This window comes from Bubalus bubalis, chromosome 2 (assembly GCF_019923935.1).
Source record: "Bubalus bubalis isolate 160015118507 breed Murrah chromosome 2, NDDB_SH_1, whole genome shotgun sequence".
NCBI classification, from domain to species: domain Eukaryota; kingdom Metazoa; phylum Chordata; class Mammalia; order Artiodactyla; family Bovidae; genus Bubalus; species Bubalus bubalis.
In genome coordinates this window covers 2,653,429-2,680,550 of record NC_059158.1, presented here as the reverse complement: position 1 = coordinate 2,680,550, position 27,122 = coordinate 2,653,429, and the positions used below count along the sequence as shown (strand labels likewise).

General features: G+C 47.3%; 1 protein-coding gene across 4 annotated transcripts in view; it reads right to left on the bottom strand.

Moving 5' to 3' along the window:
• The window catches only part of CDYL (chromodomain Y like), a 99,904-nt gene that overhangs the window by 69,490 nt on the left and 3,292 nt on the right, over positions 1-27,122 (bottom strand). The window contains exon 1 of one of the 4 annotated variants that reach the window (XM_025265205.3): positions 26,131-26,401. The exons of 1 other annotated variant lie outside the window; for it this stretch is intronic. In XM_025265205.3, coding sequence (XP_025120990.1) covers positions 26,131-26,154 — 24 coding nt within the window. In that variant the 5' untranslated portion in view covers positions 26,155-26,401. Of the gene's footprint in view, positions 1-24,270; positions 24,587-25,558; positions 25,723-26,130; positions 26,402-27,122 lie in introns of those variants that run through there. 2 more of the 4 variants (XM_025265203.3, XM_044926671.2) reach the window with 2 other exon arrangements.

The window sequence follows — 27,122 nt, the reverse complement described above, 5'->3', positions numbered from 1 at the left end:
CAGGTGTGCAGAAACCAACTGCAGGACGGAGTCGAGGAAATCGGTTTCTCCCTATTGTACTACAAGGAAACGGGGAACGCAGAGGAAGTACCAAGCGGGGAGAGACCCGGGACACACGGGACAGAGACACAGAGATGCAGTGAATATCCGAGCTACATGGCCAAGAGTTCTACAGGATTTTCTGTGTGTTTTCATTTAAGTGATGAACTAACAAAAAAACAGCTCAATCATTAAGCTCAATTACTCTTCTTAAGGGTTAATCTGCCACTGAAAGACACACACGGAACATACGCCTACAACTGGCCCGGCGTGGAGACTGGGGGCGGGGGGGGCCAAGGTTACTGCCCCTTTAACAGCCGACCGTATGTTACTCAACTCCGAGAAACACGCCAGAAAGAGCAGAGCGAGGGCTATTCTGCTGTCCACCGGGTGGAGAGAGCAATGCTAAGACTACCCACGAAGAAAACACAAAACCCCAAGCAGATCCGAGAGCCTGAGCTAGCCTTTCCTCCTGGGACAGCAGAAGGCAAACGTCTGGGACCAGAGCCGGGTCTCTCCGGCCCTTGTACCGCTGACCCAATGGGGTGACTGAGGCCTCTGTTCTGCAACATGAACTGTTCTCAGAGGGCATGAGTACCTCCCGCTTTGCAGGCATGTGGTGATGTCTGAGGGGAGGTCCTGGAGTCTTGCACTTCAACAGGAGCTTCTCTGAGTCTCAGCTACTGCATCCTCGTGAGGAGAACTGGAAGAGGGTGGATCAGGCAAGTTGACTGCCAAAGGCCTTTCTCACTAATAGTCTATGAGCCTCTGAAATGTGGCAAGTAGTCTAACCACACTGTTCTCTGCCTTTTATCTACACCAGCTACGTCTCTAAGTGACTGAAAACCCAAGCTTCACAAAAGTTACAGAACATACACTGGCTTCCTAAGGGGAAGATGGCAAACTCTTAGAACACGCACAGAGAACAAAGGTATTTCAAAATCAGAAAGGCTAAGAGAGCAGAGAAAGCATGCCAAGTAACGAGACACGTCACGGAAAAAGACATGAAATTTTCATTTTTGCCACTATGGTGAACAAAATGCCTTAACTAGTCCTTCTAGTTCAACAAGCAAAGAAACGCTGAGTTATTTTAAAATGTACCATTCATAAGCGGGCAAGTAGGAAAACCTTCAAGAACATAAACATGAAAATGCAACAATGAAGCAGGATAAACACGATCAGCAGTCTGATGCCTCCCTGAAGGCTCCCACGGACGCCTGGTGATCCAGAGGCCTGGAGACGGAACCTGCGAGGCGGGACGTGAGGCCAGAGACCCAGAGGCACAGCCGAGACGCCAGGCGTCCCACCCCCTGCCCTACCCCCAGCAGAGGGACGACCAGGGAACGCTCGTCATCGTCAGCCCTGGCTGCAGGAGGGAGCTGGCGTGAGAACGGGCAATAATTCTGACCCATGTTCCAGCCTCAAGCAGAGCAAAGGCCCCGTCTCCTCTCAAGACAGGAGGAACTCAGGGAGGATGGGGAAAGGAGACGGTGTCAGTTTTCTCAAGGCCCTAAAAAAATTATCAAAATCTTCAGGAATAGCCAGAAGATCGCAAACCACAAAAATACTGCTGAGAAGGGAAAAATCATGAAGAGCCACGAGACTCCAATGGGCCACGATCTATGCAGGTGGGAAGCCACAGGGCATGGATGGATGCAAACGGAGGAGCCCCAGAACCATCGGCAGGGACCCTGGAGAGCATGGCACACCCACAGCGGGCAACCTCTGCACACTCACCCACGGGTGAGTGTGGAATCCAGGCCAGGGCTCAGGGGCCTGCGGCTGGCTAGGCCCTCGGAGTTCTCGAGACCGAGAGGGCAGAGTTCCTTCCGCTGAGGGAAACCGCCGGGGACCAGCTAAAACTTGAGCAGACACGGATGGCTGGGGCAGCAGACAGAGGAGGTCCAGGTGAGAGCTGAAGGCGAGGGTGCAGGGCGGAGCCAGGTCTCAGGAGGACCAGGCCCGGTGCCAACAAGAGGGAGCTCAGGGCCGCGCCTTGAGAAACCCTCTCCTGACCCGTGCCCCACTTCCGGAAGTGCAGAGGGTACTTTTAAATAAAAATGAACAGCAGAAAAAGGACAGTGGTTGAATCTCACACAAACATATTACAAAGAAAAAAAGGAAAAAAGCAATGAAAGCACACAGGAAGACATGCTCTTGAAACAGATAAATGTTCCCTAATAGTTCCTAACAAACCAAAAGTCAGTTCTCTGTAATGGCAGGAGGACTGAGGTGGTCATGAGAACACTGATAACATTTATGAAACATGAACTGGAAAAAAAAATTTAAAAAGCTACCTAAAGACAGTGCTTACAGAAGCCAGTTCAGTTCAGTTGCTCGGTTGTGTCTGACTCTTTGCAACCCCATGGACTGCAGCACGCCAGGCTTCCCTGTGTTCCTGGAGCTTGCTCAAACTCATGTCCATCGAATCAGTGATGCCATCTCATCCAGAAGCCAAGGAAAGGGTTAAATCTCAAAAATAACAACCCTAAGGTCTAAGAAAGGTAACTACGTGTTTCCTTGGCTTGAGGACCCTGCCTAATCCCCAAAGTTATGGCTGCAAACATGGTGGTGGGAGAAGACCAGACCTTAACAGCTGAAGGTGCCAGGTATGAGAGTTCCGAGTTGGGAAAGCAACGAGCAATTCAGGGCTTCTAGGCAGCACCAGAATCATAGAAGGAGCAACACTCAAATCTGGAGCATATAGTGCTGAAATCTCCGGCTGGCAGCTGAACTGCATATGCTCAAAGGGAACCACCAGTGGCCTGGGGAAAGCAGTCAGAGACAAGTGAGAAACTGTTTCATTTAAAGAGGAGCATGGAGCCAGATCTGTGAATGTGATGCTCTGTCCCAACTGTGCTCAGCTGGGACACAGTTGCAGAAGGCTTGAGACGTCAAAGTACAAAGCCCAAAGCTGGCAGAGCAACTAGAACCCAGGGAAACCCCAGAAGAAAGACCATGTAGAGAGCAAGGCTATTTCTACCTGGATGGTAAGCCAACTTCCAAATCTTACAGGCCCTGGGTGTGAGAATGAAGAAACATCAAAAAGGCAAGAACAGATCAGAGATGTAAAATGCCTATCAAAGGAAAAATGAAGTTCACAGCTTGACTCCAAGCATTTATTAATAACTGCTATAATATTAGGCTGGTGCAAAATTAATCATGGTTTTTGCTTGTTGAAATTTGCCATTTGATATTGGAATACATTCTTAAAATGATGCATAACATAACCACATTTAACGCACATTTCTTGCTTTATGTTTTTTTTGCTAATGATTTCTAACTTGCTGTTTATCTTATATTTACTTTAAGCTATGGAAACCACGTTATTCAAAAAGCAAATTTGAGCGATTTTTCTTATCTGAGTTCAAAATGGGTTGTAAAGCAGTGGAGACAACTCACAACATCAACACATTTGGCCCAGGAACTGCTAACGAATGTACAATGAGGTGGTGGTTCAAGAAGTTTTGCAAGGAGACGAGAGCCTTGAAGATGAGGAGCGTAGTGGCCGGACACTGCAAGTTGACAATGACCAACTGCGAGAATATTGAAGCTGATCTTCTTCGAACTACACGGGAAGATTCTCAAGAACTCAGCATCACCCCTTCTATGGTTGCTGGGCATTTGAAGCAAATCCGAAAGGTGAAAAAGCTTGATAAGTGTGTTAAGTCACTCAGTCGTGTCTGACTCTTTGCAACCCCGTGGACTGTAGGCCACCAGGGTCCTCTGTCCCTGGGATTCTCCAGGCAAGAATACTGGAGCAGGTTGCCATCTCCTTCTCCAGAGTGCCTCATGAGCTGACCAGAAAAAAAAAACCCCGTCATTCTGAAGTATCGTCTTCTCTTATTCTGTGCAACAACAACAAACCGGTCAACAAATGGATCGGACTGTGACATGCAATGAAAAGCGGATCATACAGGATAACTGGCAACAACCAGCTCAGTGGCTGGACTGAGAAGTAGCGCCAAAGCACTTCCCAAAGCCTAACTTACACCAAAAAAAGGTCCTGGCCACTGTCAGGTAGTCTGCTGCCAGTCTAATCGACGACAGGATTTCTGAACCTCTGCAAAAGCATTACATACGAGAAGTATACTCAGCAAATTGATGAGATGCACCAAAAACTGCAAAGCCTGCAGCCGGCACTGGTCAACAGAAACAGCCCAATTCGTTCCCACAACAACCCGACCACACTTGATATAACCAGCGCTTCAAAAGCTGAACAAACTGGGTTACAAAGTTTTGCCATCCACCATACTCACTTGACCTCTCACCAACCAACAGCCACCTCTTCAAGCACCTTGACAACTTTTGGCAAGGAAAATGCTTCTACAACCAGCAGAATGCAGAAAATGCTTTCTAGAGTTCAATGAATCCCGAAGCATGGATTTTTTTCTTTATTCCTACGGCATAAACAAACATTTCTAATTGGCAAATGTGTTGATTGTAATGGTTCTTGTTTTGATTAGTAACGATGTGTTTCAGCCTTGTTGTTTAGCCACTCAGTCGTGTCCACCACTTTGTGACACCATGGACTGCAGCACGCCAGGCTTCCCCAGCCTTCACTACCTCCCAGCACTTACTCAGACTCATGTCCTGGCTACAATGATTTGAAATTCATGGTCTGAAGCCATAATTATGTATTTGCACCAACCTAATAAAACTCCAATAATCCTCAGAAGAATGCCACGGTCCAGGGTCACTATAACATGTCCAGTTTTCAACTAGACAAGCAAAACCACAGCAAAGAGTGACCCACATGCAGATAAGAAGACAGTCAATAGAAACTGGCTCCAAGTGAGCCTAGATTTGGGATTTAAGGCTGCCAACAAACAGTTCAAAAGACTTGGAAAATAAGCTCAAAGGACTGAATGCAAATACGAAACCAGTGAGTAAACGTATAAAGGTGATGTCAGCAGAGAAACAAATGAACAAGACAAATAGTAAAATGAACTCAGCAGACGGACTGAACAACAAACGGATGCTTTCTTCTAACACCTGTAGTGACCCTGAACACAGAAGAACCTGAAGGCAAGAGAGGGCTGAAAGATGCGTAGAATCTTCAAAGACGTGTGACAGCAGGAAGCAACACACTAACTGGAATCCCAGAAGAGAAACAGAAACCATTTCTGAAGATGTCTGAAATATCCACCGTAAGTTCAACACACCTTGAACAGAATAAAGACAAAACTACTAAGACACATGTTGGTCATACTGCTAAAAGCCAAAGATAAAAGCTTGAAATCAGCCAAAGAAAAACGATTCATTATATACAGGGAAACAAAGACAATAAAAATAAGAACAGACACTGACTTCTCGTTAAGAAACTATGAAGTCTGAAGACACTGGAACCAAATATTCTAACCGCCAAAGGCGGCGGGGCAGGGGGAAGCAAAAACAAAAAACAAAAAAACCTGTCAACCAAGAATTCTAGTATCCAGCAAAACTATTCTTTAAAGTTGTGGGTGAAACGAGGACGTTTTCTAACAGAAAACAATTTATCACGAGCAGATGTGACTGTAAGAAATGCTAAAAAAAAAAACAAAGTTCTCTTGTCTGAATGGCAATCATGCTAGATGGTCACTTAAATGTACAGGAAGAAATAAAACCAGAGACAGTCACTGTGTGAGTACACTATTCACACGTTCCACATGCACTTATTCAACCAAGAGTGGGTTGAAAATATTCAGGGGAAAAAAACTTCCATAAAGTCTCCAAAAGCAAAACTTGAATTTGTAACACACTGGCCACCATTTACATAGCACTTACACTATTAGATATTATAAGTGATCTAGAGATGATTTCAAGGATACAGGAGGATGCGCACAGAGAGCATGAAAGCACTACACCATTTTGTGTAAGAAACGAGTATATGCAGACTTGGTATCATGGGTGTCTTACAACCAACTCCCTATGGACACCAAGGGATGACTAGATATATATGTAATACATAATTTCTTAGCTTCTATAAAAGATGACAACTTAAAGCAAAAATTACAGCACTACCAATGGGTTTACAAGGTACATAAATGTAACATACGCAATACTGAGGATAAGAGGAGGAAATGGAAATACACTACAGGAGAAACCATTTAGATGAAATACATATGATGCTACTACGACAGGTAAGAGGGAGGAAACTGAAATATACTATTGAAGAAATTCTGGGTTTCACCCAAGGTGATTCAATACCAATACTAACTAAATTGGGATAAAGCCAAAATGCATTTTGCAATCCCCAGAGAGCAACCACTACACACCCCTCAAGAAAAAAAAAAAGCAATGAAATATAGCTAGAAAACCAACAGAAAAATTAAAATGAAGAATTTAAACTTTGACAAACACAAAAACCAGAAAGAGTGAATTCATAATCTAATTCAACACATAGAAAATTTCAGATGGTTCCACTGATAAATTCTAGTCAACATTCATAAAGAATAAAAACCAACTTCAGAAAGTGAGAGAAGGGAATGCTTCATAACTCTTTTTATGATACAAACATAACTCTGACATGAAACAAGGAGAGGAAACTACAGACCTATTTTACTGTATGAACACACGGACACAATTCCTCAAGGCAGTAACAAAGATTAAAAGGACCAAACATCCTCACATCGTTCACATACTCAGATCAAAAGCGTATCATATCCACTCTTAGACTCACAGTAATAAAACTACGGAACTATCATGGGTAAGAAATCTTAAGCCATCAGAAACTCAGATGACTTAGAAAGAAAAGGGCAGATTTTTCATCAGCTGCAAAGCTAATAAACTTTAACTGTCAACCAATAAAATCTATTCCCAGCTAAAAAGTCATTAACAATGACAACAGTAAGATTATCTTTAGATGTACAAACGTCAAGAATTTACTACCTCAAATCCTTGCTAAAATAATTAAAAGATGTAACACAGTCTACCTCTAAATACATATCCAAGAGAACTGAAAGTATATATTCACATAAAAGCTTCTACATAAACGTTCACTGCAGGATTACTCCACACACACACACACACACACACACACACACACAGAAATAACTCACATATCCATCAATGATGAATGAATAATCAAAACGTGATTTAGTCACAAAATGGCACATTATTCAGTCATAAAAGATGCAATATACTGATACATGAAAACATTATGCTAACTCATTAGCATATCAGAAAAGAAACCAGGCAGAGAAACCACATATTGTACAAGACTCCATTTACCTGAAACGCCCAGTACAGACAGACTGACAGAGAAATTAGACTAGTGTCGCCCAGGGGCCCAGGGGCCCAGGGGCCCAGGGGCGGGGACTGACAGCCAATGGGTATGGAGCTTCTTTCTGAGGTGTGGAAATGTTCTGAGATTAGGTAATGGTAACATGAGTACAGAAATGGTAGGGACCTAACAGAAGCAGAAGATATAAAGAAGAGGTGGCAAGAATACATGGACGAACTGTACAAAAAGATCTTCATGACCCAGATACTCACGATGGTGTGATCACTCACCTAGAGCCACACATCCTGGAATGCGTAGTCAAGTGGGCCTTAGGAAGCATCACTATGAACAAAGCTAGTGGAGGTGATGGAATTTCAGTTGAGCTATTTCAAATCCTCAAAGATGATGCTGTGAAAGTGCTGCACTCAATATGCCAGTAAATTTGGAAAACTCAGCAGTGGCTACAGGACTGGAAAACCTCAGTTTTCATTTCAATCCCAAAGAAAGGCAATGCCAAAGAATGTTCAGACTACCACACAATTACATTCATCTCACATGCTAGCAAATAATGCTCAAAGTTCTCCAAGCCAGGCTTCAACAGTACATGAACCATGAACTTCCAGATGTTCAAGCTGGATTTAGAAAAGGCAGAGGAACCAGAGATCAAATTGCCAACATCTGCTGGATCATGGAAAAAGCAAGAGAGTTCCAGAAAAACATCTACTTCTGCTTTATTGACTACACCAAAGCCTTTGACTGTGTGGATCACAACAAACTGTGGAAAAGTCTGAGAGAGATGGGAATACCAGACCACCTGACCTGCCTCTTGAGAAATCTGTATGCAGGTCAAGAAGAGTTAGAACTGGACATGGAACAGACTGATTCCAAATCAGGAAAGGAGTACATCAAGGCTGTATATTGTCACCCTGCTTATTTAACTTATATGCAGAGTACATCATGAGAAACACTGGGCTGGAGGAAGCACAAGCTGGAATCAAGATTGCCGGGAGAAAATCAATAACCTCAGATATTCAGATGATACCACCCTTAAGGCAGAAAGTGAAGAGGAACTAAAGAGCCTCTAGATGAAAGTGAAAGAGGAGAGTGAAAAAGTTGGCTTAAAACAACATTCAGAAAATGAATATCATAGCATCTGGTCCCATCACTTCATGGCAAATGGGAAAACAATGGAAACAGTGACAGACTATTTTGGGGGGCTCCTAAAATCACTACAGATGGTGACTACAGCCATGAAATTAAAAGACACTTACTCCTTGGAAGGAAAGTTATGACCAACCTAGACAGCATATTCAAAAGCAGAGACATTACTTTGTCAACAAAGGTCCGTCTAGTCAAAGCTATGGTTTTTCCAGTGGTCATGTATGGATGTGAGAGCTGGACTATAGAGAAAGCTGAGCACCAAAGAACTGATGCTTTTGAACTGTGGTGTTGGAGAAGACTCTTGAGAGTCCCTTGGACAGCAAGGAGATTCAACCAGTCCATCCTAAAGGAAATCAGTCCTGAATATTCATTGGAAGGACTGATGCTGAAGTTCAAACTCCAATACTTTGGCCACCTGATGTGAAGAGCTGACTCACTGGAAAAGACCCTGATGCTGGGAAAGACTGAAGGTGGGAGGAGAAGGGGACTAAAGAGGATGAGATAGTTGGATAGCATCTCCGACTTGATGGACATGAGTTTGAGTAAGCTCTGGGAGCTGGTGATGGACAGGGAGGCCTGGTGTGCTGCAGTCCATGAGGTCACAGAGAGTCAGATGCGACTGAACTGACTGAACATGAGTACAGTTGTGTGAATATACTAAAAACCATGGATCTTTACACTTTAAAAGGAGGAATTCTATGGTATCCAAATTGTATCTCAAGAAAGAGAAAAATGGAAAGAAAGTAACGTGCGATTCAGGAACAAAAGTCAGTCCACATACAAGGGAAGAGCTAAGTGAAACAAACATTCAAACTTGTGATGTTTTTTTTAAATTGGTTTATTTTTAAAAGAGAACAAATACTAGACAATAATCTTGATCAAGTGGAGGTGAGGTTGGAGATCTCAATGAAGAATAGTGAGGTATATCCTTTATGCTCTCAAGGAAGACAGATAAACTTAACTAAAACATATTGCATGCACATCCCATTTCTGGTACATTAAAAAGAACAGAAACATTCTCAGTGAGCATAAGATGCAGTGAATAGATATACTCAAAAGGTAAAGAATACAATGTCCCTGTCACATTTCAGAAGAAATCACTGAATGATGCGATCATTCGGATTAACAGTTAAGCAGATTCTAAAAAAATTAATGGCAACCACAAGGTCAGTCAACAATCTGTATCTTCCAACCAGAAGAATGAAGAAATACCCAATCCATACAGAAAAACCTCTCAAACCAACAAATGACTGGGAAAAGAAAGGATAAAAGAGCAAACATTTTAACAAGCCCAAATGGTTCAGAAAGCGTAACACTAAGCTCATAAAAGACATCACACTGAAGTGTTAAAAATCTTACTATATGTTGCTATCAAGAGACACTTCTAAATAGAACCAGACTTTTTTAAATTAAAAAGGAAAAAGATATGACTAGAAAATACTACCTAAAACATGTTAGTGTAGCAACATATGGAAACAAATTTGATGGAAAAAAATTCATTAAAAGGAGCACTACACATTGCAGGGTGTACAGTCAATGCTCGATAAACTTTTACACGCACGTGTGTGTGTGTTGTGTGTGAGTGTATATACACACACACACGCACATACACATTACAAATACACACACTCAACTCTGAACCAAACAAATCTTGAACTTAATCCCTTTTATAAGATCACAGAAGGAAACCTCCAGAATTAAAATTTCATAAAGACCACAGGGTAATTCAATTAGAAAGTACATAGTAAAGAAATATTTTCACTTTAAGAATATTTAAATTTAAGTACATTTAAGTACTCAAAAAATAGACAAACTCCTTGTGGGGCTGTAATTTTTTTAATACTTTTTGGATTTTAAAACATGAAAAAAGAATCCTAATCAAGCAAACAAGTTAATTTACTTTAAATAAATAGAAAAATCTAAAGAGACTTAAGGTTTAAAAAATAAAACTTGTATGATATACGTGGCCAAAGCTGAGCTCACAAGGTAATTTTAAAGCCTTCATTAAAGAATAGCATATGTTCAACTCAGTAAGCGAGGAAAAGAACCAGAGAACAAAAGAAGGTAGTAGGAAACCAAGAGCAAGCAATAAGGTAGAAGATATAAAGAATCAACAAAACAAAAAATGGATTCTTTTAAAAAAGAATCAAATGAGATAAAATATTTGTAAGAAAAAAGCACAAAAAAACAAAAGCATGTCCAAGGTATATAATCATAGATCCAGTATGTATAGGTTTTTAAATATCCTAAAATACTCTAATATAAAAAACTTCAGGCTGCAAGTGACTTAATAGAAAGCACCAATAAATCAATACAAGGTAATTCTCTAATGAATAATCAAATAGCTCTTCCATTTTAAAAGGAAACAGAAGTTCAGATGATTTTATAGACAGGTGAAAATTTCAGAAATAGAAAATCGAAACACAGAAAATCCAAGGATTCAGCAAGTGTTTCATAATTTAAAAAAATAATAAATTGGTTACCTTTCTTTCAAGGGACTATTGCAACACATACAATAATACAGCGTGACTAGCGTTTATCCCAGAAATGCAAGGATGGCTTAACATCAGATAATATATTAATATACATTAAAATATTCAAAGGAACAAGGGGCTGAAATGCCAATCTTTAATAAATGCAGAAAGCACATCCCATACGATTCATCAACCATTCAGGATTAAGAATTCCTCACATGCTAGAAATAAGAGAACTTCAACCAGATTCTTTTTTAAAAGAGCTATCTTAGCAACTATCTACAGCTTTTCCTTAATAATAAAATTTCATAGAACTCTCAGAATTTCAAGTAAGAATGCTTGTTTTTATAACTGATACTCAACACTGTACTGATGGTCCCAGCCAAAGTAACAAGGTTAACAACTAACAGGTATAAATTTGAAAAGAAAAAAACATACGGTCATCCCTATTTCCACAAGATGATTATCTACATATAAATCCAAAAGCATCCACTACATTTTCAAATGAGATAGTTCAAAAAGGTGGCTGGACACAGTGATGGAGCATAAACAGCCTTCCCATGCACAAATTATTAACTAGTTAGAAAATGTAACTTTGAATAAATCTAAGAAAGGCTGTGAAGAACTTTTAAAAGTGGGTAATAAAACATTAGTTAAGAACCAAAAGGTAGGGAGCGGTGAGAGACAGCTTCCACACCGCCCCCCCCCCCACCTGATTCATTCATCTCTCCTTCCCATTAGCTCCTCCCCAGCATCATACAACACTATAATCTCTATCTTAAAGCAAACAAACTGTGGAGCCTACCCAGCCCTCCTAGCTCCCTTTTGGAAAAACTGGTCCTGAGAACTGCCTCCATCTCTCTTTTCCCACGCTCTCATGAGCCCACGCCAGGTGTAGTCCCTGGACCCCCCACCAGCCGCTGCCAAACCTACAGGTCAATCCTAGGTCGTCCCAGCGGCACACAACACAGTCGTTCCCTCCTCCCTGAAATGTTCCTCATCTGCTTCCAGCGCACCGCAGTCTTTCTCCTGCTTTGCTGCCCACACCGCTTCTGGGTCTCCTTCACAGCATCTTCATCCCCCTGCCCCGCCAGCTCTACATAAGAATGTAGGCAACATCCAACTTTCATGTCTCTTCTCCACCTACACTCACCGCCTGGGGACCCTCCTTCCCCGGCTTTTAAAACCACGGTCGTAAACCGTGGGGGCTGACTCGCCTCAGTCGTGTCCGACTCTGCGACCCCGCGGACTGTAGCCGGCTGCCATGCCCTCCTCCAGGAAATCTTCCTGACCCCGGGATCGAACCCGAGTCTCTTGTGTGTCCTGCACCGGCAGATGAGTTCTGTTACCACTGAGCCACCTGAGAAGCCCCAGGTTTATCCAATGAAGACGTACGAACTCCGAGTCCAGGTCAGTGAGGGGAATTGCACCAGCTCGGGAATTGCACCAGCTCTGCAGAGGCGGACATCTCTCAAACGCATCTCCCGCCGAAGCACGTGACCTACACGCTAGGCTTGTAGCGCCGCCGCTGCCGCTCACCCATGCCTGGATGTCTAAAAGGCATCTCGAACTTAACGCGTCCAAAACCCAACTCCCACTCATTCACCCCCTTAGCTCTCCCCAGCGATAAAACGAAAGCCAAGCCCTGAGCAGTCACGCCTGTCTGAATAACTAACTGGCCGACCCCATTCTCTGAGTGACGCAAGCCGGAAAACCCCGGGTTCTTTCAGCTTCTTCTCCTTCCGTCACACCCAATCCTTGAGTCAGGCGTGCTCAGCTCCACCTTGGACACAGACCCCGGGGGCAATCACTCACTACTCCACCCGCCCCCCGGGTATCAAACGCCAGCAACTCTGCTTTCTCCCTAGTCCCACCCCAGCTGGTTCTATAACAGCATCCAATACAACCCTTTAAAAATGTGAATTTGAGTATGTCACCCCTCCGAAGGCTCCCCGCCTCAGTAAAGGCCAAACTCGGAGTATTGGGCACATCTACAAAGGGCCCCTGCTTGGACCCCAGACCCCGACCTCAGGTACCAGCTGTCTCTCCAGCTCCAGACACACCAGCCTCCAGGGGCATTCCTTCCTTTCCAAGCCCCAAAAGTCACCGTATCGGTGGGGCCTTCTCTGACAACATAAAATGAACCCACAACCCGAGCCCCCGGCTGCCACCCCCTTAGCCTGCTGGCACCACGAGAAGCTGAGCACCGGTGGGACTGTGCACCTCCAGTGCCACCGAGGGACCCACGTACGCAACCCTGGCCTGGCGGGGAAGAGGAAGAACGCGCCACCAGCAGCTGCTGAGCCATCTTTCAGAAAAGAGAACAAGGTCAGCGTATCCGGCAGGGCAAGTTTCCCAGGCTTATTATAAAGCCGTACCGAATACAACAGTCAGGTGTGATCAGGACAAGACAAACATCAGGTAAACAGAAAAAATTGGCGCACGTGTGTGCACACACACGGAAACTTCACACACGGCAGAGGGGCAGACAGGTGGGGGAGAGGGTGACCGGTTCAACAGACGGAGGCAGCAGACGATCCACAGCTGAAAGACAAACCAGATCCCAGCACACACCATGAAAACAAACCGCGGGCTTTCTCACCATAAGACGCAAAACTTTTGGATGAGAAGACGACAGTGATCTGGGGATAGGAAGCATTTCCTAAATGAGAAATGAATGAGGAAGAAAAACTGGATCACATTAAAATGTAAATTTTCATTAACTTTGTGGGTGAAATACGTATGTTACGGATTTTAAAATCTTTTAAGAGTGAGGATGCATGCATATTTACAAGACGAATAACAAAGAGGATTAATTACAAAGAACTTCAACAAGTCAAGAAAAAAGTAAGAAAAATGGACCGATTAACATAAAAAGGTTTTTATACCATGATACACAACTCCTTCAGTGCTAAAGTCTGTGTGTCTTCTGAGCAGCATGGATATAATTCTGCTTTTATGAAATAAACGTGACTTGTAAATGCACCCTTCTATCTGCATTCATGCACAGAGCTGTCCCTAACGATGGGCCTCTATGGTTTATGCTGGATAACCTGGGTGTTAGGGCAGGGGATGCTTTTTTCCCCCTTTGACTTCCACCTTCTTTTCTCCTTAGACACGCACAGAGCCTTTATGTACAAACCGTGAGTACGGTGATGAGACCATCAAATTCAAAGTACCTGCCTGCCAAACGAGCGTCAGCTAATTCAAGTAGAAGTGACCTTAAGAGACCAAACTCTTTATTTCAAAGAAGCTGCTGACACCACCAAACATTCTCGGGACTTTCTCCTCTTTTAGGATTGCCCTCAGACAGCCTTTTGAATATCCCCCATGGCGCCAAAAATTCACAGAAAATGAATCTGAGAAAGAATCAGAGTAATTCTAAACTATAAAGTTTTAGTGAGTTAAGTTGGTGATATGCTGTAAATCAAAAGTGGTTTCCCGCACACTTTCAAATTCTCTTTTGGACAAAATTCTGGGCGAGTGGAACCTCTGACCTCTCTTTCCATCAGTGTTTTGTGCTTCGCTATAGCCACCTGTTCAACCTACAATCCTTGGTGATATCCAAAAACTGTTATCTGTGTTGATGCATTAAGTTCTTGCTCCTGGCAAATTCCCTTAATCTCATACAAAGCCAGTTCATTCTCTACCCTATAATTAGTCACTAGTTTTAGGTCCATACAAAGACTTCCACGCTGCTGGGCACAGTAACTCCCGGGCGCTCCCAGGAGCAACGTGAGAACATGTTGCTGTTTCAGTCACATCTTCTCTACGTCCACTTAGTGATCCCAAGGATGGAGGCCACGGAGAGAAAGGCCAAGTGGGGATGCTGGTTGGGATCCTGCTTGGTTTTTTTGAACCACCATCGTCTGTTAACTTATACTAGAGAGTTCAAGAAATAAACCCTTAATACTCCAGTTCTCATGGCAAGAACAATTACTGGATTCCTTTTGTTCTTGTTAAGGTGTTAGCTAGCATGTGTCTTAGAGAATAATCTCTAACACCTTAAAATAAACCCTAACTCACCCGGGGTAACGCCTCCCAGACTCTGAGAAACTTTTATAAAGCTTGCAAAAGATCTGCGTGTGTGCTAAGACGCTTCAGGCGTGTGACCACATGGACTGTAGCCTGCCAGGCTCCTCTGTCCATGGGATTCTCCAGGCAAGAATACTGGAGTGGGTTGCTATTCCCTCCTCCAGGGATCAAACCTGCGTCTCCTGTGTCTCCTGCACGAGCAGGCGGATTCTTTATCACGGGCACCACCTACATATACATAGACAGAATGTCACATCATGGTTAATTGATCATCCAAACTTAAAGATTTTTTTTAAGGTTTAAGCAAGGTTCACATTTAAAGGGTATCATTATAAACTCTCTTGAAGAAATTTTTCAAATGCCACTTTTAACAAACCCATATGTCGTTTAAGAATGTTAACCAAATAGCTCCTCGCTAACCCCTGCTAAGGTATATGGAACACAGAGAAAGGTAAACCTCCCCACTGGTTCCCCGTGTTTTTGTATCATTACTAACCTCTTACACGTAACAGACAAGCAGAAACCTGACCGATGACCCAGCCTAGACCGATAATGATGTCCAACCGGACTGAGAACTCCGTCTCCCACTCAGGACAAAACCTTCCAGGAAAGGGGAGGGACGACAGATAAGCCGCAAGCAAAGCTGGATTCAGTTCAGAAGTTGGTTTGGAAACACAGAGTGATGCTATTGTTCACTCGGTTTTCTCATTAAACTTCCGTGAACAGTTCAACGCTGCATCGCCTGATGGTGCAGGAGGGGGAGAGCACAGCAGAGCAGCAGGCGGGAGGAGAAGACCTCGGCTCCCGTCCCGACCCGGGGAGACAGAGAGATCAGACGAGCTTCCGTTCAGAGCAGACCCTGCAGCCACCCCCGGGGCCACCAGCCCCCAGTGCACACGACCCCAGAAGCCCACCTGCCCCCACACGAGGATCACAAGCCCCTTTCTCCTCGGGCAGCGGGTGCTTTAGTGCGACTCTCTGAGGCTTCTGTCCCCGGGGGGACACAGAGGAGACTTTGGGGGAGGCTTGTCAGGTCACACAGCCGGGCCAGCAAGAAAGGGGGGCTGGTCGACTCCGGCATTTCCCCCGACTGGAGGAGACGCTACTGTCTCAGAAAGCTCGAGGAGGAGCGGAAGCCAGTGGTGCTTCCACTCTGGAGGGGGCCTTCTCCCCTGTCTCTGCCGATCAGCCGTCTACGCTGACTGCCTATATACACCTGTATACACCAAGAGAGGCTCCACAAGTCCTGGTCAAGGCAGCACCCCCACCTCCGCACACGCTGCTCCTCCCTTAAGAGTGATCACGCAACAGTCATACCTGTTGCTATGAGTGCAAAGGGTACACCTGTGAGAAGAGGGAAGTCAGAGGACTAAGTCCGGGGGGTGGGGGGACTGGAGAGCCAGGGCAGCCTCCTTGGGACTCTGAGGCGTAAGGCAGGTCAGGGGGTTCCCTCTGAACTGCACAGATGAGAAGTGAGGTGAGCCAAGGGGGCAGCTGGACGCCCACTTGCAGAGCACCGAGCGGAGCAACAAGCCAGAGCCTGTTTGGGTCAAGGGCCTCCAAGGGCTCTTTGCAGACGGAAATCAGGCTTCAGGGACCAACCTAGCCGAGAGGACAAGAGATGCAGGATGGAGGGAGCGAGCAATGAAGGACGGAGCCCGGGAGACAGGACGTTTCCTGTGGGCTCTGGCCAGCCCAGGGTCAGGAGGCATGCAGCAGGCGGGCCCAGCGCCAGCACCCCCTCCTCAGAGAAGCAGGGGAGGAAACTGTCCCTGCATCTTCATTCAACACCCAGACGACTTCAGACAGAAACTGAATGTCTTTCCAACGTCAAGGGTACAAACAAGGGCTGAAACAAGATTTCTTAAATTGCTTATCGGTGACTCAGTTCAAATATTTTCATTCACATTTCACCAAAATCAGCTAATCCTTCCGCCACCCAGCGCCGCCACGGAAGAGGACAGGGCCGGTCCCTGCCCTTAACCCGGGGTTAAGCGGGTGGTGAGGAGCTGAACAAAGACACCAACTCCCGGCTCATCTTCCTGAAGCATCAAGCCGGCCCAAAGATTTATGGAGCAGCATTAACTGGCAATCACTCTTAAAACACTTGTCAAGCCAAAGATCATTCCGTGCAGCACACTGTTGGCTCCACAGAAGTTTCCAGAGGATGAGAAGATTCAAAGCCAGGTGGGGCCCGCAACCCCCTTCCCTCCCTGCCTGATGACGACGTTCGCTCTCTCCTCCACTGTCAGGAATCCCTGAGCGCGACACTTTGGAGAAATGACCACAGAATTAAACTGAGCTCTGTCGCTTACATCCCCCAACTTCTCACAAGTCATTTTTGATGGCTCTTTCAACCCAGGGCTTTTCTCTCTGTAAACAGGCTCTTCAGCAGCTGGAGGGGCTCAGGAGTCCCTGTGATCTGCGACCGCAGGTGCCTCCGCCAGTGTCCCTCTGCAGCCTGTCTCGAGAGCACACTCCCTCAGGCCGCCTCACTCAGCGGCTCCCTCTCCCCTTCCAGCTCTCTGCTCCTAACACACTAAGGAAGCCAGGGAGCCCAAGCGCATGGTGCCGAAAATACAGGGGATCGGCCTCCGAGAGAGACCTGGAGGGTTCGGTGCAGTCTGCGGTGTGACAACCTGTTATGGTCAGGAGCACTTCTTCTGCCTTGGTTCTCACATTTTCTGAGCAGCTGAGGCTTCCAGATCAGTTACATGTTAAGACAATCTGCCCGCAACTCTGGGCTGCTCTGAACTCCCAACAGTCATCTACTGATGAAAAATGTTACCATTGTAACCAAAGGCATTCATGACCTGCAACCAACCGGGGGTGCGGAAGCCGGGCTGTCAACCAACAAAGGCTGCAAACTACCAACCTCTTGAAAGCCTCACATGGCAAAAACAAAAAGTAAACATACTTCCCAAAAATACTGTGCTAACTTCTCCAACTAGAGAACACTATTGGTTAGACCCCCCACACATACACACACTTTTCACCCGGCGGGTAAACATAAACGCTGTGGCCAATATTTCAAATACTCTTTCCAGGAACACACTTTTCCTTCAAATTATTTGTATCAAGTTTAGAAATAACTTTCCTCCACAACACCATATGGCTTTTCAAACAAGACACCTAAATGCACAATTCTCACATATATGGTATAATTTCAAATAATGCAACTCCAGTCACTATATAACATTTGTATTTCAGCTGAAGTCGGCAATTATTAACGGCTCACCACGTTCATACCCTCAGATGAGGCACTAACATAACCCCCAAAACAGACAGCCGATCTTTCCAGGAGAGAATATTCATCGTATTTAATGCCGAGAAAAAGTCACGCACTGTTGTTGTTAGTTGCTAAATCGTGTCCGACTCCCTGAGACCCCATGGACTTAGCCTGCCAGGCTCCTCGGACTCCGTGGCATTTTCCAAGCAAGAACACCAGAGTAGGTTGCCATTTCCTTCTCCAGGGGATCTTCCTGACCCAGGGATTGAACCAGCATCTCCTGCGTTGGCAGGTGGTTTCTTTACCATCTGAGCCACCTGGGAAGTAATGCTTACTTGACTGACTTATGCGTTACTTACCTATAAGTAATGCTTAAACAAACACAAATCATCAGTATCGCAAAACAAAAAGGAAATGAGTCACCCAGAGTCTGAAGAGGAGGGAGGTTTCCTGCTAACGGTGACCTATTCTGATAAGCTTCTGAATGAGGATGGGCACTGGGGCTGCCCAGCTGGTGAAGCCACCGTGTCCTGGCACCACAGAGGCAGGGGAGGGACGGGGGCGGGGCAGAGGTGGATCAAGCAGGCCAACCGCTGTGGCTTCACTGGCTCAGGCCAAGCCCACAGGCCAACCTTAGGCGAAGGGAAGTCAGACAAGAATCGCGTGTACAGCAGGAAGGCAGAGCGATGGTGCCGTACAGTTTCAGAAGCACTCGCTGTAACTCTTACGTCCATTTGCATAAAGTTACCCCTGAAATCCAATCCACACTTTCTTTGCATTCTATCTTTAGGTAAACCTTAAGTGTTGGCTCAAGCTCTTGATCCCTACTTGTGATACCACAAATTCCAAATCAGAACCATTTCTTCAGATCCTGGCAAAAAAAAAAAAAAAAAAAGCAAACAAGTTTCCGAAAGGCACTCTCACTGCAAAATAACTAGATCATCAATAAAATACAACATCTTAACACCTCACTGGGCTTGCGGTAAGCAAGGAAAATATCCATGAGCCCCAGGAACTTCCTCCAACCCAACCCAACCCAACCCAACCATAAGTCAGTCAGTCATAAAAGTAGACAAACACCAAAGAGGAAGAAAGCCAGCCAGACTGATGAGGATGGGGAGGGGGAGGACCAGAATATTTAGAACCAAAAAATACAACTGTTAAAATGAGACTCAGTGGATGAGTTAATGGATGATTAGACACAGCTCAGTGAGATCCAAGGACATACCCCAGAATGCAAACAAAAAAGAAACAAGGAGATGCCTAAAAGAGAGCAAAACATGGGAGGTCCAGTGAGTGCCCCCTTGGGATTCTGGGGGGGAGTTTAGAAGCCCAGTGGGATCAGATGATAAGATGGCCAACAATCTTTCAGAACTGGCAAGGCACAAATCCACAAGGAAAGCACAACATACACCAAATGGTCAATAAATAGGAAGTTACACGAGAGATACACAGTAACAAGACTAGAGAGCACCAAAGACAAGGAGAGGATCCCAGAGCGCCAGAGGCAGAACACACACCTCCCCCAGACTGACAACCACCCCCTCAACAATAATGGGGGAACCAGAGGTCACGGGAATAACAGCTTTAGGATGCTGAAGGAAAATACTCAAGCAACTGATTTGATTCTAAATAAAAATAAGGGCAAAATAAAGACATTTCCAGGTGATCAGAAAACCAGAGACTTTCCCACCAACAACCCCTCACTTGAGAAATCTCTGAAGGATATACTTGAGAAAGGGGGCAGGAAAAAAAACAAACCCAGAAGGGAAAGTTCCGAGATAAGACTGATAATCAAAGAAACTGGCAAAGATGCAGGTGAAGCTAAACAAATGCTGTCTGTATGGCACAGCAAGGTTCTGCCTGATGAGGTTTTGTGCACAGAGGGTGCTGAACACTGGAAGAGAACAGCATGTGAGCTCCGGGGTGGGCCAGTGCCACAGGACCTAACGTCCTCGCATCATCACAAGTGCAGCTGAAACACCAACTGCAGGCTTCATGGATGTAAAATCCCAACAAGAGCCACTTACAGACTGCCAACAGCATACAGCCCCACACCCGGTCACGAGGTCTGGGCATTGCTTCGCCGCAGGTTCTGGCTGAAGCAGAGCAGAGTTTGGCAAAAATGATGTCAAAGTGGTCAATGAAGGGGCGTGAAACCCCCGTTTTAGCTCAAAGGTCTCAAGAACAAGTTTGACTCTTTTCTGGGAGTCCTAGATCCCTCTGAGAAACAGAAAAAAGCTGCTGATCCTCTTCCCCAGAAAAACACTTAGGACCTGAACAAATTTTCACACCAAAGCAAAAGACCTTCCCCAGACATGGGTCCTCCCAGGCCTTGACCAGCTTAAAAAGCTGGAGAGAGTTTAAGTCTGTGTGGGAAACAGTAAAGTTAGACATTCTCCCCATCCCAGACTTAAAACCACATACGCCAATGAGGGGCTGAGTGTAAAAGGAACACCTGGGCGCCAGGTCTGGGGAGGAGGAATCTGGAGGTAAGTCATTCCTTTAATTCACTCTATCATTTAAACATGATCTGACAATCAGTACAACTGCTGCAAAATCTGAACTGTGGGAAATAAGGGCCAGAAAAAAATTCTTAAAGACAGCCCACACCAACCTTACAACCTGGTGCACAAGTACACCAAATGACGGAGATAGAAAAACAAGACGTTCCAGAAGCAGTCCCTAGCCTCACAACTGAGTGTTTTTAATGCCCGCTTCCTGGAACAACCCGGTTAACCAGGGGCAACAACAGTCAAAGAGCCTGCAAAATGGACTCGTGCGGTCCACCTGGAGCCCTATTTCTGCAAACGCACATCCCGACCCCTCGGTGTCGTCAAGACAGGCTGGTGCAATCCGGAGGTTCCCAAATCCACCCTTAAGAAGGAAGGTGTGTGAAGCAGAGATTCTGGTCTCCATTCAAACACAGCAAATTACAAGCTTAGGGGTTGGGACCCAGAATCTGGTCTAGTCTCCATCCAAACACAGCAAATTACAAACTTAGGGTTTGGGACCCAGAATCTGCATTTTAATAAGACCCACGACGACGCTGTGTGCCTACAGACACACACAATATACAAATAAAGACCCCTTTCAAAAGCTCGATTCAGACCCGGATTTATGTAGCTCAGACACTCAAAACTTAATGAAGCATGTCCCACGTATCATGAAAATACGTTCGGTGGTTAAAATCATTATAGAGCACAAGACATCTTAGGTATCCCAGCAAGAACAGAAAAACGTAAGTACACAGGAGCTGGAAGCAAATTCAAAGGAGACGCACAGGAGGTGCCTCCATCGTCCTGACCAGGCAAATGCATAAACGCCCTCAGCAATTCACGTTTAACAGACTGCGTTAATTTTCAAAACACACACACGTGACTCTGCTACCACACAATTCCAGCAAATAACTCTATTTTAATTTTTTTTAGTTGGAGGAAAATTGATTTACGATGTCATGTTGGCTTCTCCCCTACAACGTGACTCAGCGTGTCCCTTCCCTCTTGAACTTCCCTCCCACCATCCCCTCTCTAGGCTGACACAGCAAGGGCCAAGCTCCCCGTGTCACACTAGCTGTTTTACATACGCTACTGTGTATGTTTCCAAGCCACCCTCAGTTCATCCCACCCTCTCCTCCCCCACTGTGTCCACAAGTGTGTTCTCTATGTCTGTGTCTCCACTGCGGCCCTGCAGAGAGGTTCCTCGGTACCATTTCTCTAGATTTCCTATATGTCTGTTTAATATATGACATCTGTTTTTCTCTAACTTACTTCACTGTGTAAAACAGGCTCTAGGTTCTCTCTTTTCTTATTTCAGGGGATCTCAATCTTAAGAGCCAACAAACCACACACTACAGATGGCTGGTTCATCTTGACCAACGTTCATGGAAGGTCTCCTGACCTTTGTGACTTCCATCCGAACTACACGGACAATCTGATCAACAACTGTGCTTCTGGTCCGTGTGTGGAGAAGTCTCGCAATGCACAGGAGAGAGGCACAATCTTATCCCAGAGGGAGGAGAAAGGCTCCAAACACTTAACTCTCCCCCAAATCTTGATTATCATTCCAAACTAATCAACCTGAAGACACGTTTTATAAGCCAGATATAATTCCATTCTTAAAAGCTTACTTCCATTTTTGATTGCCTGAAACACCCATGTGTTGGATAAATACCCTCTCAGAAGGCCAAGACCAGATAACTGAGGTCTTCCTGAAATTTAAATTAGCTATTACACTAGTTTTCAGAGGGAGAAAAGCCCACACCCAACGAGAAAAAGAATGATCAAGGTAAAAGAATACTATTTCCATTGTTTTAGAGTCTTCGCTCAGCTCACATGAATTCAACCTGATGCTTATTTGACCACTAGATAAATTAAGATCCTCTGGAGTTCAGGGTTTTTCTTTGGTGATAAAATCAATTCACTTGACACTTTGAAATCTCAAAGGAAACAAAGTCTGCTTTCAAGGTGTGAGCGGGCAGTGGTTCTTTTTTTTTTTTTTTTTAAAGAATGGAAGAAGATAAAGATGTTTCATAGGGTAAAGTTACCAATTGCTCTGAGATGCTAATGTTACTCAGGCTTCCCTCTTCTCTGAAGCAGTGGTCATCATTCCCATTTCACAGATGAGGAAGTTTGGAGGAGATTCAGCTACTTAAGATACAGCTCTTCCCTTCCTGACCCAGAAGGGAAGACTGGAACCCACACTTCTGGCTCTAAAGCCTAGCGCTGGGATAGGGGTTAGAAGCCCTTTAACTGCTCCACACCCCACCCTCCATGCTCCCCAGCCCCGTGCAAACCCTGCCTCCAGAACAGCTGACCGTCTAAAGCTGAGGTCAGCAAACCAAGATCCACAGGACTGATCGAGCCCACTGCCTGTTCTGTAGAATCCATAGGCTGACTGTATTTTTCTTCACATTTCCAAGTGATTCTTTTTTTTTAAAAAGGAAGACAATTACATGACATGTAAAAACTATATGAAATTTGAATTTTACCACCCAGGAAAAGTTTTACTGGAGCATGGCCTGTGGATGCTTCTGAGCGGCAGCAGCAGAGCTGAGCAGTGGTAACAGACCACCTGGCCTGCAAGGTTTCGGGTATTAACAACTAGCTGGTCCTCTACACAAAGTGTGTGCGTCCCTGACCTAAAGGATGCCTGACTTCTTCTGTACACTATAAACTTCGCAGGATGGGTGAATGTAGAAAAATCTGCCTCCCCTGCTGGAGATGCAGGGGGTAAATCGATTCTGCCCCTCAACCAACAAGAGCTCTTCAACGCTAGAAAAAGCTGATGTTGCTTCCCCCTCGCTGGGCTCTGTTCTCTTCTGTACTCATGAGGCACGGCTACCTTGACCACTTCACCACTGACCAAGGACCTATCACTTCAGACCAGAAACCGTGCTAAGTGTCAGAGGTCTCATTTCTTTTCAGGTGAGAAAACAAAAGTTAAGGAACTCACCCCAGTTCAAGAGGCTACAGGAGACGCCCTGTTCTTACCATCCCAAGTTACTTCAAAAAGCAAGACTCTGAACTTCCTCTCTGTCAACATATCCCTGTGGAATTGTGGAGGTGGAGCCCAAACAAGAAACTTCGACTTCGATTTAAGCAGAACTGGACAAGACCAGGCAACTGGTGCCCGGGGAACTGGTTACTAACATATCTTGGTGCTTCCCACACGGGTCCCCTCCCCACCTGACGAGCAGCCAGATGCAGTGTTTACTTCAAACAACTGCCTCACAAGGAATACTGCCTTGATTACACCAGGACAATGCTATACCTTTAGAAACCAAACCAGACCTCAGAGAGGCATGTTAGATCAGTTACAACACAAGAACAACCATCTCCTTCTGAGCGCTCTCTCTGGGAACCGTGGGTCTGCTTTACATGTTTCTTTCATTTAAACTTCACAGCTAGCTCTACGAGGGAAGCTTTGGTTCCAATTTTACAGATGAGGACACTGCGCTTTCAAGGTTAATTTGCTCAAGGTGATGTCAATAACTAGGTTTTCTGACTCCAAATCCAGGCTCTCAATCGCTACGCAGGACTTTCAGATAAACTTGCAATCCTAATATAGACACAGTGCTGCCTACAAGTAAAGCAGAAGTGAGAAAACTCGCTTGGAAAGACACTGACCACGTTATTGACTGTCACCTCAACTGGACCCCCTGCAACACCTTCCCCCAAAATCAGAACTCCGAATGATGAGCTCCACCGTGCAAGTGGGTTGTTTCTCTGTGACTTTCTTCGTTCTCCCAACAGAAGCTCTTGGGAGGCACAAACCATTCCCGTCCCTCGTCCTTCCCTGGCTCCCCATGGAGCGTCCACAGGACAGGCATTCAATGACATGCTCTATGAACGCAAGCTCTGCCCAGAAGGTGACTTATAAATGAATGCTGCCACCAGAGCAGAAAGCCTGAAGATACAGAAGAAGCAAAGAACTAAATTTGCTTCACAATGCACTCGTGGTGAAGGTGCTGTCTTCAGAAGAACTGGTGACACGTGATATACAACTCACGTGTAGGGTGCTGCCCTCACCCAAACACTAAGGGCACAAGTGACCCCATTGTGTATTTATGACCACAAAAATGAAGGCAGCGTGAGCATTCAGGCCTAAAATCCTCACCAACAGTCTAGTAGAAACCAAAACCCCTCTTGCCCTGGTGCTATGTCCCAGCTGTATGTCTCAGCCTACTTCCGGGCCTTTCCCAAACACCACTTTCTTAGAAAGAATGGAAGCTTGAGAACAGGAGATTCCCCACCCCGCCCCCCCTCCGCCCCTTTAGTACCCTAAATGGGGCTTCCCAAATGGCTTGGGGTAAAGAATCCTCCTGGCAATGCAGGAGACTTTAGTTCAGTTCCTGGGTTGGGAAGATCCCCTGGAGGAGGAAATGGCCACCCACTCCACTATTCTTGCCTGGAGAATCCCATGGACAGAGGAGCCCGGTCGGGTTGCAGTCCACGGGGTCGCAAACAGTGGACACGACTGAACCCAAATGACCCAAAACAGCATCTTGAATACAGTAGGGGACAGCCAATGTGTAAAGGACTTGAACAGAATGGCACACTTTCAGTGCCAGCTAAGGTACAATGACCACGTACAATGTGGGGCAAACCACGGATTCTACGGAAGGCAGCCTCCTCCAGAGAACTTTCGCACCAAAAGTTGCTAGAAGGCCACCACGGATGGCAGGCAACACACAGCCGCATGCTGTGCCAAGGGCGGTAACGCACCGGCAAGAGAGGACACCTCGGAAGGCTCAGCCGGTTGTTATTAAGCGATCGCGGGGGGCCAAAGGAGCTCTACCCGTTACAGACGCTTCCTTACGTCCCTAAACATCCAGGTCTCTGAACGCATCGGAGGTGAACCCACCGAGTATCTACAAGTGAAGTCTCTTACGAAGCTGTATGTACAAACACGCACCCGAAAGCAGAGTGCTCTCCAAGCGTCTGCACTCCCCAGGAAGTCGACTTTGCAACGAGTCAAGAAGTTACATCGGGGCGCACAAGACACGCCTGGAGATCCAAACCGACAACCGCACCGCTCCAAGTCGACGCTGGCAAACCCTTGGCCCAGAACTCGCGGTTCCGACGGGGGCCCCCTTCTCGAAGCTCGCACCACCGCGGCGCAAAAATGAATGACGGTTGGATCCGCGTTAGGTTTAAATTTCCTGGCTCCGGCCACAATACCAAACCTAATTAGAGCATGCGGTCAACGCTCGGCCCTCTCGGCGCGGTATCGGGCAGCGCTCGGGCCGGCAACAGAGTCAGGAGACAGTCGCACTCGTCCTCGCGCCCCCCCGCCCCCCAACCACGCAGGCGAGAGCCCCCCACCCTGGAGCGCTCCGCCGGGCGCCCCCGCGCCCCGCCGCCGGCTCTCTGGCCCCGTCCGCGCTTCGGCCCCGCGGCCGGGACGCCCCCGGCCCGCAAACTCGGGCGCGCGCGCTTCCGTCCAGCAACCCGCGGCCGGGGCGGGGGCCGGGGGAGGGGAGCTACCTCGTACAGCTCCTCGGAGGCCATGGCGGGCGGCGGGGCGCGCGGCGCGGGGCAGGGCCGGCGAGGCGCCGAGCCGCCGGCGGCCCACACTTTGTTCCAGTCGGGTCCCTGCGTGGCCTGCGCTTCCTGCTCCGCGCGGCGCCGGGCGGGCGGGCGCTCACTCCCGCCGCTGCGGGCCGCCGGCCGGGTCGGTGCGCAGGAACAGCTGCGCAACGCGCCCTCCGCGCCGCGCTCACTCCGCGGCGGGCCGGCTGGGGCTCGGGCTCATCGCGCCGCCGCGGGGCCGGGCCGGGCTGGGGCGGGCGCGGCGGCGGTGCACGGCGGCGCGCGGGCTCCGCGGCTCCCCCTCTCCGCGGTAGTGCAGAAAGCTTCCTACTTGCGGCCGAAAAACCTGCCCCGGCTACTGAGCATGCCCAGTGCGGCCGCCCGGCCCGGCCGAGCCGCGCTCCGGGTTTTCCGGCCGCCCGCGCGGGGGGGGGGCGGGGCGGGGCGGCAGGCGGGCGGGGCGGCGCGGGGAGCGGCGGGCCGCGCTGGGGCTCGGCGGCCAGGCGGGCGGGCAGGAAGGGGCGGGGTCTGAGGCGGGGGCGGGGCCGCGGGCGGGGGCGGGGCCTGCTCGCCCCAGGGCCCTCCGAGGTCGGGCCAGGCCGCGCGCCCGCCTCGACGTGGGGGGCGTGGCCGCGGCGCACGGAGGCGGGGCCTGCTCGCCCCAGGGCCCTCCGGAGGTCGGGCCGGGCCGTGCGCCCGCCTCGACGTGCGGGGCGTGGCCGCGGCGCGCGGGGGCGGGGAGAGGGCGGGGTCAGCTCGTCCCAGGGACCTCCGGAGGTCGGGCCGGGCCGCGCGCCCGCCTCGACGTGGGGGCGTGGCCGCAGCGCGGGGGGCGGGGCCGTAGGTGGGCGTGGCCTGAGGGCGTGGTCTGCTCGCCCCAGGGGCCTCCGGAGGTCGGACCGGGCCGCGCGCCCGCCTCGACGTGGGGGGCGGAAGGCGGCGGCTCG